The sequence below is a fragment of the Cucumis sativus genome, chromosome 3 (genome assembly GCF_000004075.3).
Source record: "Cucumis sativus cultivar 9930 chromosome 3, Cucumber_9930_V3, whole genome shotgun sequence".
In the NCBI taxonomy this organism is placed as follows: Eukaryota; Viridiplantae; Streptophyta; class Magnoliopsida; order Cucurbitales; family Cucurbitaceae; genus Cucumis; species Cucumis sativus.
In genome coordinates, this window is record NC_026657.2 from 29,335,782 (window position 1) to 29,350,280 (window position 14,499).

General features: G+C 35.4%; 4 protein-coding genes and 1 long non-coding RNA gene across 8 annotated transcripts; 2 read left to right on the forward strand and 3 right to left on the reverse strand.

The window, feature by feature from the left end:
• Nucleotides 1–222: 222 nt before the first annotated feature.
• Nucleotides 223–6,206, reverse strand: LOC101222934 (coatomer subunit delta). Its single transcript, XM_004137713.3, has 12 exons — nucleotides 6,003–6,206; nucleotides 5,425–5,497; nucleotides 4,842–4,881; nucleotides 4,398–4,621; nucleotides 3,671–3,913; nucleotides 3,099–3,276; nucleotides 2,262–2,566; nucleotides 1,624–1,819; nucleotides 1,388–1,541; nucleotides 985–1,047; nucleotides 800–896; nucleotides 223–543 (listed from the first exon to the last, which is right to left on the reverse strand). The coding sequence occupies exons 2-12, from the start codon at nucleotides 5,425–5,427 to the stop codon at nucleotides 454–456; spliced, it is 1,593 nt and encodes a 530-aa protein (XP_004137761.2). The 5' UTR covers nucleotides 5,428–5,497; nucleotides 6,003–6,206; the 3' UTR covers nucleotides 223–453.
• A 936-nt stretch (nucleotides 6,207–7,142) lies between these two features.
• Nucleotides 7,143–8,109, forward strand: LOC101209600 (light-harvesting complex-like protein OHP1, chloroplastic). The gene is made up of 3 exons (XM_004137743.3): nucleotides 7,143–7,526; nucleotides 7,678–7,800; nucleotides 7,894–8,109. Exons 1-3 carry the CDS (start codon nucleotides 7,356–7,358, stop codon nucleotides 7,960–7,962), a joined length of 363 nt encoding a protein of 120 aa, XP_004137791.1. The 5' UTR covers nucleotides 7,143–7,355; the 3' UTR covers nucleotides 7,963–8,109.
• Nucleotides 7,566–14,483, reverse strand: LOC101204931. 4 transcript variants are annotated; one of them, XM_004137885.3, is made up of 14 exons: nucleotides 14,292–14,477; nucleotides 10,753–10,983; nucleotides 10,497–10,623; nucleotides 10,317–10,390; nucleotides 10,160–10,206; nucleotides 9,922–10,069; nucleotides 9,794–9,838; nucleotides 9,524–9,728; nucleotides 9,358–9,419; nucleotides 9,104–9,204; nucleotides 8,820–8,865; nucleotides 8,678–8,731; nucleotides 7,657–8,376; nucleotides 7,566–7,580 (listed from the first exon to the last, which is right to left on the reverse strand). In XM_004137885.3, exons 1-13 carry the CDS (start codon nucleotides 14,338–14,340, stop codon nucleotides 8,198–8,200), a joined length of 1,368 nt encoding a protein of 455 aa, XP_004137933.2. In that variant the 5' UTR covers nucleotides 14,341–14,477; the 3' UTR covers nucleotides 7,566–7,580; nucleotides 7,657–8,197. The 4 variants fall into 4 exon arrangements, with proteins under 4 accessions (XP_004137933.2, XP_031738665.1, XP_031738666.1 ...); XM_031882805.1 differs by having other exon boundaries at nucleotides 10,753–11,035; nucleotides 14,292–14,440; XM_031882806.1 differs by lacking the exons at nucleotides 7,566–7,580; nucleotides 7,657–8,376 and having other exon boundaries at nucleotides 9,018–9,204; nucleotides 14,292–14,483.
• Nucleotides 11,944–13,327, forward strand: LOC101208621 (thaumatin-like protein). The gene is made up of 2 exons (XM_004137739.3): nucleotides 11,944–12,258; nucleotides 12,338–13,327. Exons 1-2 carry the CDS (start codon nucleotides 12,156–12,158, stop codon nucleotides 13,009–13,011), a joined length of 777 nt encoding a protein of 258 aa, XP_004137787.1. The 5' UTR covers nucleotides 11,944–12,155; the 3' UTR covers nucleotides 13,012–13,327.
• Nucleotides 12,962–14,285, reverse strand: LOC116402750. The gene is made up of 2 exons (XR_004215360.1): nucleotides 13,619–14,285; nucleotides 12,962–13,026 (listed from the first exon to the last, which is right to left on the reverse strand). It is a non-coding gene; the product is annotated as an uncharacterized LOC116402750 (long non-coding RNA).
• Nucleotides 14,484–14,499: the final 16 nt, after the last annotated feature.

A 14,499-nucleotide genomic window follows, 5' to 3' on the forward strand; every position in this document is an offset into this window, starting at 1 on the left:
CTGTCCACTTGGTAAAAATAGTTGTTCTCACCTGACTTTCACCGTATTTAATCAATGTTATAGTATATCACTTCAATACATTTATTTATATAATGACTCAAGTATATTATATCTGTTAATTATAAATCTTCCAATATAATTTTTCAAGACATCAACCATTTAAAATACTTTCCAAAGAAGAAAAAACGGTTAAAGAAGATAATCGTAGTTGGCAAGAAGGAATATGAACCATAATTTGACGAGTGATTTACTAAGCAACATGATATTGCAATGTCCTCCGACTCTAACATCCTTTAAACAAAATTTAAAAAAAAGTGAATGAATCATCATATGGCCGCTTTCAGTTCTGAATAAATTCCAAAGCAGTAAATATACAAGTAAAATTGCCCAAATCACTACAAATTTTCTCAATGCAAAAAGTCGGGAAAATTTTAATAAAAAAGACATCGCCAATCACACAACTTGGTAATTTTCCGTAATCAACTGTGTCCTTTGAGCATATCTGGGAGGAGCACCGCCCCTAAGAGGCAAAATGTTCACAACCTGCGACAGTGGGGTTTACAAACCAATGTTAAGAGGTAATGCAGTAAATGTCAAATAAAGAATGACAATAAGCGTGGTTTACATCTTATTATTATTATTATTTTACGTTATAAAACGATGTGAATGAGAGAAAAAGTCGGTCTAATAGGGGTTTCTAGATCGAAAAAGAACAGATATGATGATTGCGATAATAATGGTTATTGAGAGGTGCACAAGTAATATCTGGTTTCAAGTACAGGGCAGAACAAGAATAAACCTTCAGTTCGCTAAATGTGCTAGTTGCTGAAAACCGAACAGAGATGGGGAAAAATACTGATGAATCGGCTGGAGGAACAACGAACTCCATTGATCCACTGTCAAGAAAATGGAACAAAAATAAAAAAAAACATATGCATGCAATTGTAATAGTAGGGTAATAGAAAGAAGCCAAACACTACATACCTGCGGTTTGAGTTATCAATGAGAACTATAGACCACTCCAAGACAGAATTTCTGGAATCGTACCTGCAGGTTGAGCAAAAACAGATGTCAAAATATAGGAAAAATTCTGGGGCTTTAAATTCAAAAGGATAGTGCTTTGGATACGCTTCATTAGAATAATTTAATAAGATTTTATTTTTCCTTTCCGAAAGGTCTCAACAATGAGACTCGTTAAGCATTTACGAACTTGTTTCTTTTTGCCACGTCCCATTTTTAAAGACAAAAAAAAATCTTATAGAAATTACTTTAAATAGATGTGTTTCACAGTTCAACAAGGGAGTCCCATTTCGTTAAAAGAATCTGTGGAAGTCATGATTTCAATGTAAACCAGGTGAAAACTAAAAGTGTAAAGATGAATCTATACCTCCATTCTCCATCAATCTGCCTTACACTAGGTGCCTCACGAAGAGCAGGAAGAGGCACTGAGATGACAACATTTCGCAGGTCAAACATTGATGAAGCCTCGTACTCAATGCTGACATATGTTTCGTTTCCAGAAACAGAGGGCCAGCAGTTGACTGCAAAAACAGAAGCCTTGTAAGTATAGCTTTTAAAATATGTATACAAAACTGTATCTGTATGAGAAGGGTTCAAACTTACTAGTTAATGGTACCATTGATTCGTCCGTGCTTTGCATTCTCCACTTTAAGAGACCAACACCAGCATCACTACCTTGACCAGTAGGAAATGGCCGGTTCGGGTCTTTCAGGCCTAGAATATTTTCATTGGAAAACAGCTCTTTATTCATGTTAGGATGAGTTTTGAAAAGGATGCCAGGATTCCCACCAGTCTCAATCTGAAAACAAGGCAAAATGAATCAAGATAGTGAAACAAATAACAAAACCAGCTTTGCAAATCAAATCACAATAACATCATAAGAACACAAGATGAGACCAAATGTAGTGGGCGATAGGTGGTTCAAATACTACAGGAACAAATTTAGAGACAAAATTGTTTCGAGTGCCAAAGTTGTGAACAATTCAATGATGAAACTTTTTAGCTTCGTATACATTTGATGGAAAGTTTATAACCACAAGAAATTACAATGAAAGACCTAGAATCAAGCAATCAATCTAAATCTTTATGGAAATTGAATATACAAGAAAACGATCTTATCAATTCCTACTTTACAGCAAGACAATTAAGCTTGATTTTCTAGAGTATGTGTGTTGGGGATACCAATCACCTAGAGAAGTTGTAGTGTCTATTATACAACATCATTAATATGAGCCACGTACCTGAACTTGAATGTGGGCATCTTCTTGGTTAAGAATTTGAAGGGACATTGTTCCCTGAAGGTCAAAGTTACTAACTCCCCCATCTCGTTTCAGGGACACATTGAGTTTCTCCTCGACAGATAGAGTAACAGGATCAGTTGGGGGTGGGGCAGCTGATTTAGATAAACCAACACTTGGCTGTACATCTTCAACTATTACTTCACCTTCTGCCTTCAAAGATTCCAAGAATTGATTTGTCCTTTGGGATTTACCAAGCTGCATGCCAAGGCCTTTAGGAGGTGCAGTAGCAGATGAAGGTGGACGGCCTAATAACAGACATACAAGGTAAAATGGTAAGCGTCCAGTTAGTACATGAATCTTAATTGGCCATAAACTATATGACAAATTACTAAAGGTAGTGTTTGGGGCAAGAACTAACTAAGACTATTATAATCACATCTTGCTACAGTAAATACTATTTAAAAGTTTTCATTTAGTTTCAGTAGACACTATTTCAAAACCTCAAATTGCTAAAGTATTTAGTATTTTGCTACTTTTTTACTATTTTACGTTCATCATTTTTATTCTTTCCTATGATGTTTACTATTTTCTTTTGAAACTAAAGTAGTTTACACCTTAAACACATACTATTATTACCTCAACTAAAATAATATACCTCAAACACATACTATTAAAATCCAACTATAATAACCAACTTTTTGCCCTAAGAGCCCCTAAAAGATGGTATATGGTGTTGACTCAAGGACAAGTGCCTCCTTACATATATGTGTAACAAACTGACAAAACTCATCAGACATAGACAACATTCAACAAACGTGCAATCAAACAAAGGGCAACCTTTAGGCTTGCTAGAAAAGGACTCAACATCAGCACCCAATCCAAAACCAGAACTGCTACCAAAACCACCTCCACCACCTGATGATATGCCCAGATCACCGAGGCCATTATCAATTTTTCCTGATCCCATAGACTGTAAAGACATAAAGCCTCCTTTGTCACCCCTATTCTTTTCAATCTGCAATATATATAAAAAATTATCAACTTTCATTTTATTTTAGGGGCATTTTTAAAAATACAAAATAATATAAAATATTTACAGACTATAGCAAAATTTTGGATTCTATCAATGATAGAAACTGATAGACTTCTATCACTGTCTATCAATGATAGAAGCATATTAGTGTTTATCAATGATAGAAGCATATTAGTGTCTATCAATGATAGAAGCATATTAGTGTCTATCAATGTCTATTATTGATAGAATCTGAAACTTTTGCTATATGTTGTAAATATTTTGTCAAATTTGCTCTTTTTGACAATTCTCCTTTATTTTATTAGTGAAAGAATCGTTTTTTAAAAATTGTATTTTAAGTTGTGAAAAAGAATGATGAAGGGCATGTAAAAAATACCTTGCTTTTGTCAATCTCACTTGCTTTTCGCTTCATGACATCCTTAGTTTCATTTATCTTGCTCTGCAATACCAACTTGTGCAACTTCTCTTCGTGGCTTTCCATCTCACAGTATTGCTTAACCTGGGCAACAGTCACGTTTTCCTTGTGCCCAAGAGAAATAACCTCATCGAAAGCAAAAATCAAATCGAAAGCTGTTTTGCAGATTCCCTCTTCATCCATAGAAAGTGAATATTCAGGTACCTAGAATCACTTAAGGACTCCAGCATAAATCCATTCTCAGCATGTTTGACACAAGCATTTGTAAAGAACTATCTTACTGTGCAAACAAAACACCCACACATACACATGTAAGAGGGTATACACATACACATGTTGGAGGGTACCACTATTATCAGACATAAAAAAAATATTCTTATAAAAGAAAGAAAAACATATGCCCTTACCAGAAAAGAATTGTTATTTCATATAAAATGAACTATATATAAAATTTTATTTTCCTTTGCAGTCTACAGTTAATCTTTACATTTATACAATACATCGTCAATATGGATTTCACAAACTTTGTTAGTTCCCTTGACTTACTACTAATTTGAAGTTGAAGATCACCCAAATTTTTATGGAAGAAACAGTAGAACCACAAGCTAGCATACCCAAATTCAACACAAGACAGCATTAAAAGCACTAGAAATAACTATAGCCTATAGGCCATATCAAAAAAGGATACAAGCTTAGAAAGGAGCCTTAAGGTGTCCAAATCTTCAAGGATGTTGCTCTGTTTATTTGTTACAAGAAGCAGGTATAAAGCTTCTATTGGCTGGTAAACATAGCGAACATTTTCTGTCTCCACATATGTATGCTGTTTTCCAGTTCCAACCAACTTTGGGAAAGCAGCAAGAAGGCCCTCAATTCTGATTCTAGACATGTCAACAAACTGTCTGGAAACAAGAACTGTGAAAAGAAAACATCCGAAAAGACAGCCTTGTAAGTACTAGCTAAAATTTATCAAAGACTTGAGAAGAAAATTAAAGGGATAAAAGGTGTGTGTTTGTGCCCGTGTGAGAGAGAGACCAATGAGCATACAGTGTAAAACGCCAACTATGAAAATCATCATTACGAAAGATAAAAGTGCAAAAATATTGTTGTGGATTTAGCAAAGAAAATATCTCACCTTTCCCGGACTTGCTAACAATGGATGCGGCAAGAACAACCTAAGCAACATACATAATGCTCGTCAAAATAAAATAAGGGGGCAGGAGAAAAGATAAATTCATGAAACCCACTGAAAGTCAAAAGCACGCCATCAGGAAAGAAAAAAAAAATGCAACAAATACATAATAAATCCAGCTTGAAAAAAGAGAAATCACTAATAATCTTCACGAGCAGAATGTTCGTGCTAGTTCCTACCATAATTCCTAAAATAAATTAAAGGGTGCAATAATATCAGATTCAGTGATGCCAGACAAAATACATCTAGCACGATCCATTAATCTCAAATACTCATAAGATTTTCTGAATGGCACAATAATGAAATGATTTTGAGAATATATAACACTATATCCAAACAAAAATTTGTATGATCGCATAGCTGAATTCACCCCCTCAAAGTTCATGAACTTCAACTAGTCAAAACAAAAAGGCACTTGGAGAAAGAAATTCAGAAAAAAAAATATTACGGATAATTGCATATAAAGTTACATAAGAATGCAGACAAAAAGAGACAACAAATGGTTCAATAACATAAATGCCTTTACCATTTTCTTAAAGATATGAGAGGGCAAACCAACAATCACCGACTACAGATGAGAGAAGTTGTGTCTTCCGCACCTAGAAAAGAAATTTCGTTAGTCACACACTTACTAGAAAAGAAAAAAAGGATTACCTCAAGAGCTTATTCTAAAAATGTTTGAATATTTAAAATGCTCTAACTCTTAATGTATACTCATGATATCTATTTAACTTCAGTTAGAACTACACTACGAAAAACCTTAGAGAACGGAAGGTTCTTGAGATCAGGCCGGAATCCGCGGGGGAGGGGGAGGGGGAAAGAAGAAAAGTAATGGATCTGAAGCTGGAACTCTAATTATTCCCACAAACTACTGTAACTATAAATTAACAACCAAAATGATTTAGCCGATCTAGAGACACGAATTACAGCAGATCCGAGTTCGCAAGCATATAATGTACGGAACATATGGTCAAACAAAGCTACGGAAATTGCATACAAACCCAGATCCATCTCACAAAATTAAAAGAAGAAACAAAGCAACACTAAATTTCAAGATTGATAGTGAGATAAACAAACAGCAGACAGAGAAAGAGAAACTCAAACCAGGGAGGATTTGCGTTATTGATAAGCTTGTTGACCGACAAGGGAGAGATCCAAATCGAAGAACGCCGAGGAAAGAGAGACTGATCTATTTAACTTCGAAATGAAATCGAGAAGCGCCGGTCGGCCGGAAGAAAGAATACGAACGAGCTCACGCCCAATTGCCTTCGTTTTAATAGTTCCCCTTTTCTTTCTCTCTTAAATTCTTGATTAAAAGCTAAATCCCAATGAACAAAAGGAAATTCTTGTAATTTCAAACATTTTTTTAAAATCAAAACTTAAACCCTACGAACTTAAAAATAATTAAATAATTTTTTTATAAATAAATAATTAAATTTCATCAAACGTCCAATTTAATTTACTAATATTGTTGTTGAGATAAATCAATGTTAGAATTTAACTGGTTGTAAATTTATAACCTTTTCTTATAAAATAATTAGTTAAATTAATTTTAAACATGTATACGAAATATTAAACGAGAACTCAAGACATCGAATAAATTTTAATTTAAAATCAACGCCCAATATTACGTACTAGTATTGTTGAGATGAATCAATGCGTGAAAAATTTGTAAATTTCTAACTTTTCCTTTTGAAATAATAAGTAATCAAATTAATTTCAAATATATATCAAAGAACGACAATTCAAAATGTCAAATATAACGTCTAATATAATGTATTAATATTGTTGAGAATCAATGTGTATAATTTGTATATTTATTTTATTATTTTGTTAATCACTCCAATTAGGTTGAAAATACATCAGAAAACCATAAGGTCGTTTCAATTACTTTGGAAAGTTTCATTTCATCGCAATCCTAATCTTTCTTTGGCATGAGATAGCGTCAAGTCCTTGCTTGTTTTCTTTCTTCTAGTCGACCAGGCCGTGCTTTCCACTTTCCACTTTCCACTTTCCACGAAGAAAAACCTATGGCGAAGTCCCCTCATCACATGAAGATGTTGCGGTGATAAATACTTTGGGTGGTGCAAACTTTTTCATTTCTAACACCATTGAGTTTTAAGGGTCTAATTCTGTAATTGCAAAACTACACTGCTTTAAATTACATTTAGATTCAATATTATCCTAAAACGAAGTTACAGAACAACCATATTTTTATTTGAAATAAGTTTGTAAAAATGTTTTATTTGTTTGAAGCTAAAAAGTCCCAGTTTTTACTAACAAAAAAGAGTGTCGCGTCATCTCCAAATCCTCAAGATCTAATAGGACCAACCCTCCAGCCTAGCATTTAATTTTAAGGTGGAAAAAAGTAGTTACGGAAAGAAAATTTGAAGAGGGAAAGTTCTGATAACGTTACCGAAGCAGTGGTTGTGGTTGTGTTTGGAGCATTTCCAAATAATGGCGTCCTCCTCTGTGATTTTATCTTCTCTTCCTCCGGCCAGAGCTCTGACTTGTAACCATCAAGACAGTCGCCACTGTCTCTTTCAAATTGGGTATTCCGTCCGTGCCAATAGCAGCAGGGCTCGTACCTCTTTCAGGATTCAGGCCGCCGCAAAGCCTCCGGCTGGAGTACGCTCTCTATCCTCTTCAAAATTGTGACCTTTTTTCCCATTACTGTTTCACCTGTTGAAAAAATGGTTTACATCTCAAAAGCTTGAAGAAATCCAGAATAATACATTCATGGGGGCTTGTGAATTACCTTTTCATTTCTGTTTTGAAGGTTGAATTGCCAAAAGTAGAGCCGAAATTTCAAGCCCCGTTTCTTGGATTCACTAAAACTGCTGAAATCTGGAATTCTAGAGCCTGCATGATAGGCCTTATTGGGATTTTCGTAGTGGAGCTGGTGAGGTTTTCTTTTCTTTTTAGTATGAAGAAAACTTTCTATCTTGTACCTTTACTACCCATGTTTACGGGTTTTATCTGTCTGCTTTTTCAGATATTGAACAAGGGTATACTTCAGGTGATTGGAGTTGATGTTGGGAAAGGCCTGGATCTTCCTCTTTGATTCCCAGAAAAGTTTTAAACATCTTGAGATCTCCTTTGTGTCTTTTTATTGAAAAAAGAAAAACGATGAAAATTGTAACTGTACCACACGACTTTCAACTGTATCAGAGAATTCTACAATCTTCAAGTTCTTGTACTTCATAAGTAATTTACATAACATTGTCACCGTTCAAAATATGCCACTCTCTTGAGTTCTGTAATGATACCTAATAACCAGAACTCGAGAATATTGCAAATTAAATAAGCCTACAGATTCGAGTATCAATAACAGGCACCTTGGATGGAGGTTGTCCTATGTCTAGTACTTCTTCCAATGATATCCTGCCATTCCTCCAAGCACCTCTTACCCAGCTCCTCACTATCTGTGCTTCAGGCTTTCTATTCTTTTGGACGTCAAGAATCTCCGCATACGCTTCTACAGAAGTAATCAATGATATCAATGAATAATGATGCTCAGACCACCACGTTTATGAAAGGTTAACATGCCTATTTTGCTATAACATGTGATTTTAGGAGAGAGTTTAACCATAATCAGGGTGCGATTTGATCAGTTCATCTGGGTTTCATTTAACATTTAAGAGAGCAACCCAAAGCTATCCAACGTTTAACAACCACAACTCTCGCAATGAACATTTCGATCTCATGCAGTGATTTGTTTGTTATTTTTTCAAGCCTCGAGCTAAACGCTTAGAATGACTAAAATGCTTGATCAATACCTCCAGCTATTGCTGCTATGTCACATCTGTGCACCTTTGATTGTCCTCCCCTGTCTTAAAGAGAATAGGCTATTCAGTTGAAATTAATTGTTCTTTTTTTCAAAAAAGGATAAAGATGTAGCGTTGGATGGCAATACGATACCTTCTGGTGAAACTTTCATCAAGTCTATTGCTCTCCTGTAGAGTCCCTGTAAATGAATTTTTAAAGCAATCTGTTGAAATGTAACTAAAAAGAAATGCTTCTATACACTATGAAGATTTGAATATGATCTGTAATTGAATTGCATAGGGCAAGTAGACAAAAACCAACACCCAGGATGTTGGGAAGAGAAATCAACACCTTCCACACTGCACTAAAGGACCAATAATTTTTGCTTATATTTGAAGGGAGTTTATAACACGAGTGAGGCAGTGGTAAAATCCAACCTCCTGAATCAAAATTGAACTTGAATGCTCCTTCATTGCTTTGTGTCGAAACATGAGTGCTATGCAGGTTAAGATAACACCCACCTTCGGATGGTGAGATCCTGTACCATGTAAATGTTCCAAAAATTAGACACCCTCATACCCACTTGGAAAATAGCCAAACAATGCGAAATGAAAAAGAACAGAAACTTCAGTTGTATATATGTTGTAAAGTTTTGATTATATTGAGAATTCTAAATTGGCAACATCCATACCAAAATATTCTTCTGTTTTAGTTAACGCGTTTGTCAGTAAATCCTCGGCTTCAGAAAAATTCCTAGACAAAAAAGGAACAGAGTAAAGTTATGAACTTATGATTTATAATTACTACAATAAGGAATCTTATTGGGAATTTGCTCAACACACAAATCAAGAAGCTACCCCAAGTTCCCCTCAAGCTGCCCCAAAGCACAAGTCGCAGCCACTAAAACATCCATAGGAGACATATTACCACCAGCTAATGCACATTGCTCACTCGAATCTTTGACTTCTGATCCCACTTCAATTACTCTCTTGTACACCTCTTTTGCAGAGGAAAAGTTCTGTGAAGCCACTAAGAATTCTCCGTATGTAAAAGCAGCACTACCTACGAATCAAAATATTAATAGGAAATCAACAAATTATCCCACATATATAGTTGAAGTACCTTACCAGCACATCTTTCAATAGTCTGAAATCCTTCAAATAACGATTCAGCTGCAGATAGATAACCAACAGTTAACTTAGTAAAACTTCACAATAGAACAAGATGCTTAGAGAGAATACTAAAGGCCAAACACCTGCACCAAGGTTATTTTGGACAAGCTCAACCAGCCCCTTCACAGCTTTTACACGAGCTCTCAGAACTTCAGAATCTCCATCATCAGCGAGTTCACTGGTTTCAAATAGTTGTAAGCATTTATCCGCGATGGCGGATGAAGAATCATTCTACATATGAAGAATCATCGTCAGATAACATTGATCAATGTTAATTCGATACAACATGAGCAATAATTACAACTTTACAAGGAAATTTACCAAGTCTAACTCGAGATGAAGTCCAGCAAGTGCTTCAAGAGCAGCCACTACACGAAAGACAATAAGAAATTACAGTCAAAACACTAGCCACCAATACTCAATTTGAACCGAGCTTAACTTGGCTAAAAGAACGAACTAAAACCCTAGGAAAGTTCACCTCTAATATCTAGAGAACAATGTGCTAAATCCTCAATTCGCTGAAGCTTATCTATAGCGTCATGAATGTCACCCCTGAAACAACCAAAATAGGACAGTTGTTTAGCCATAAGCCAATTTAATTACAACGTACATCTTAATGAAATGAATAAGAAAAGAATAAATGAAACACAATGAAAACCTTTCAGCAAGCAACGTAGACATAGCAAGCAACACCGCTCCCCTGGAGTTGTCGGCATCTTCGCCTTCACTCGACTGAGCAGAGAGACACTGCTCCAAAACCAGAAGACCTTGTGCGTACGACTCGCCTAGTTATCACATTAAGATTACAGACCAAAAATTTCATACCGATTTTTTACATAAAACAAACAAAACGAAAAACAACTTCTGTAGTAAGCATTAAAAACGAAATGGTGAAATCAAATAAGAATATGGACCTGATCTCTGAGACCTAGCATGAGATAGACCGTAGTTGATCATCTGACGAGTGACCGGGCTAGCATTTGGGCGGTCCATTCCAACGTGAAGTAATCTCCATGGTGAAGCTAAACGTGAAGACGATGGAGAAGAAAGAAGAGAGAAACGAGAGCTGGAACCCAAACTCGCAGTTCGAACGGTGGCAGCGGTGGCGGTTTTTGACAGCTGAACGACGACGCGACGAATCATAGCTTCCAGAGAAACGGCCAAAGCGAGAGAGTGAGAGAGCGCTTGAAATCAAAGCTACAGGAAAAGTTTGAAAAAAATTTCTTGATTTTTCTTTATTCATTTTAATATTTTTTTAGAATTAGTTTTTTTTTTAACTATTAAAAAATACAAACTATTGAATTACTTGTATTAGATGAAAATGTACTATTAAATTACTCGTATTATATGAAAATGTACTAAACAATTTATTAGACTAAGCTAAAACAATACCGCACATCAGATAAGATAGTTTTGAAATGTTTATGAAATGTCAAACCTTGTATTTTAACTTTTAAAAGAATTGCGGTTACTTTTAACTAATGATGTAACTTAGAGTGCATTTAATTGACTTATTTTCTAAATTCAACACTTTTTCAAATACACTTGCGAGTCGTTGTGGCCTTGAGCTAAATATATAGTTTGAATAAAGAAATCCACTTATACAAAATATAAGCTCAACCTTTTAACTTGAATTAGTCCATTTTGAAACATTTTATAACCTTAAATTAGCACTTTGTCTTAACTGAAATTTGCAATCATCTTCAAAGCTTAGGGCATTAGAACATTTAAAACATCAACAACACAATACAAGGTCAGTCGAGTTTATTCAATTACGGTCTCCTCTCACTTCCTTGATCACCTAATGAGTGTAAGAAACAAGGCTGCTATTAACTCAAAAGGAGGAAGCAACAATAGATTAAAATTGAGATAAAACGAAAAGCATGAAATTCAAAACTTCAACATTCATCAAACTTAACTTTTTCTCTTTTTGAACAAGCCAAGCAATCGTTTTTTATGACAATAAGAGAATCTTCTTGTGTGGAAATGAATTTTATGATCATATAATTTAAGCTTTAGGGAAAGAGCATATTTCAATGAGGAAGTCTAGCAAAGTGAAGCGTCATTTGAGTTGGGATCAAGTTGGATCTTTTTTGAAAAGTTGGAAAGTGTGTTGTAGTGATCTATCAAAGCAAACAAAAGAGAGAGAGAGAGAGAGAGAGAGAGAGAGAGTTCCTCCAATTTGAAGGAATGGATATATCCCTTTATAGTGAAAGTGAAAGTAGGAGTATAAACTTGGGGAAAATCTAGAGCAATGGAGCCTTTAAATTATAGCTCTCTTCCCAAATCTGTCATTCAAAATCAGACCACAAAATAGATGTTCGGAAGTTTCATTATCACCATTTGCAAGCCTAAGTTTCAGATCATGATTTCCTATCTGTTCCTCATCTTCTGTTTGGCAATCTCCATCTCACTTACAAGTAAATAAGCACCTCAAAACATTTCTTCCTTCAATACTTTCCTATTCACTTCATACTGAAGGTTTTTTTGTGCTTGCAGGTGGAGAACAGCTAATTTTAGTAAACAACTGTAATGAAAGTGTCTGGCCTGGAATACTCGGAAATTCAGGCCAAAATACACCAATGGATGGTGGTTTTCATCTTGGCAGAGGCAAGCACGTAGTGGTTGAAGTGCCAAAGAAATGGTCAGGGAGGATTTGGGGAAGACAAGGCTGTTCTTTTAGCCATGAAGGCAAAGGCTCGTGTGATACAGGAGATTGTTCGGGACGATTACATTGTAGAGGCACTGCTGGTGTTCCTCCAGCAACTATTGTTGAAGTAACTCTGGGATCATCTATGTCACCCTTGCACTATTATGATGTTAGCTTGGTAGATGGCTTCAACTTGCCTCTTTCAATGAAGCCAATTGGGGGTGGAATTGGCTGTGGCATTGCATCTTGTGATATTGATGTGAACATTTTTTGTCCATCAAAATTGGAGGTGAAGAAGAATGGAAAAGTGGTGGGGTGCAAGAGTGCCTGCTTAGCCATGCAATCAGCCAAGTACTGCTGCACAGGAAAGTATGCAAACCCCAAAACCTGCAGGCCTACGCTATTTGCTCATTTATTCAAAGCCATGTGCCCCAAGGCTTACACCTATGCTTTTGACGACCCTTCCAGCCTCCGTAAATGCAAGGTTTCACGTTACGCCATCACTTTCTGCCCTGCCATGTGAGGACGATTCCAGTTGCTGCATGAAGAAGAAGTCTACTATGACAGTACAAAAATAATGTCTTCTTGCAGAATTAGAAGCTCTCGTGGTTTATTCAACCATCTTTTTATCTTATTTTTGTTAGTAACTCAGAGAAATAGAGTCCAATAAGCATATTTTAAGATTTTTGCATTCTATGTCAGTATTAGTATCATGTTACACAATTTAATTAGTACATCTCTAGTTACATTACAAGTTTAGTCATTAGTCTTTTATGTTTGTATTTATTTGTTCTCATGATTTTAAAAAGTGCTAATAGAGGTCCTTGACCTATTTGATATATTTTGAAATTAATAGACCTAGTAGAAACTAAATAGGGACCTAAAGAGCAATGTCCTAATAGATACTTTTAAAAGCTCAAAACACTTTAGACAAAAACTTCAATGTGAATGAACTAAACTTAAAAATAAATGAAATGGAAAAAACTTGTAATTAAATCTCTTCTCTAACGACAACTTGTTTACCAAAATTCTAAGTACTGCTTTGAGCATCCCATTCTGACTTTCCCTTGCAATATCAATTTTCCTAGGAAAGTGTTTGACCTAATGAACACATCATGTTTATAACTTACCTTAGTTTTGTAATGCTCCCTCAAGATTAGCTGGATTAACAGCTTTCAACAAATCTATAAAACAGCACCAAGCAATTTTCAACAAAGAAATTTGCTTTCATCTTGATATCACTTTGTTATCATTTCTAATTCAACAAAATAGAAATAGAGTGTCAGTAACTACAATTTAGCTTTAGAGTTCATAAAGCAAAGGAAGAAATTTCCCCTGATTACCAGCACAAGTGCCTTCTCCTAACCAAAGTTTACCATATACCCCAAAAGAACCAAGGGAAAACAATTAGCATTGCCCATATTAGTTAACTCAACACTAAAAACCAACAAATTTAGGCTAACAAATTCATTCCCAATAACTTGATAGCCTTTTCGAGAGTATAAATAAACTACATTCCTTCGTGAAAGTTACTTTCCTAATCCGCTGGTGTAACTTCAACCTCATCACATGAATTAATCCCTTCAGTGGATTGATCCAGTCCACACCCTTGATCCTCCTCACTTTAAACCCACAATCTATTCCAAAAAAAATAACAAAATACATATCCAAGCAACAAAATCCCAAATACAAAATATTGCGTAAATTCAAAGCAAGACTAGCTAATCCGTACATGTAGAGAGAAAAAAAAACATTATAATGCATTGCTGAACTTGTAGTTAACTGTAATAACAAATTTTGTACCGATTGTTTGTTTTGGGAAGAAGTACTTCTCATATTCTCCAACCCGCATTGCTTAAACTTCCCTTTGATCTCTCGAATCCAATTGAATCTTCCGTCCACATATTCATTGCCAAACTCAGTGAGCTTGTCGACGTGCCATCAAATGGGGAAAGGAAGAAGTAAATGCGCTAAAACGAGGGAGAAGAATCGACATGTCGAATTCTTAAAT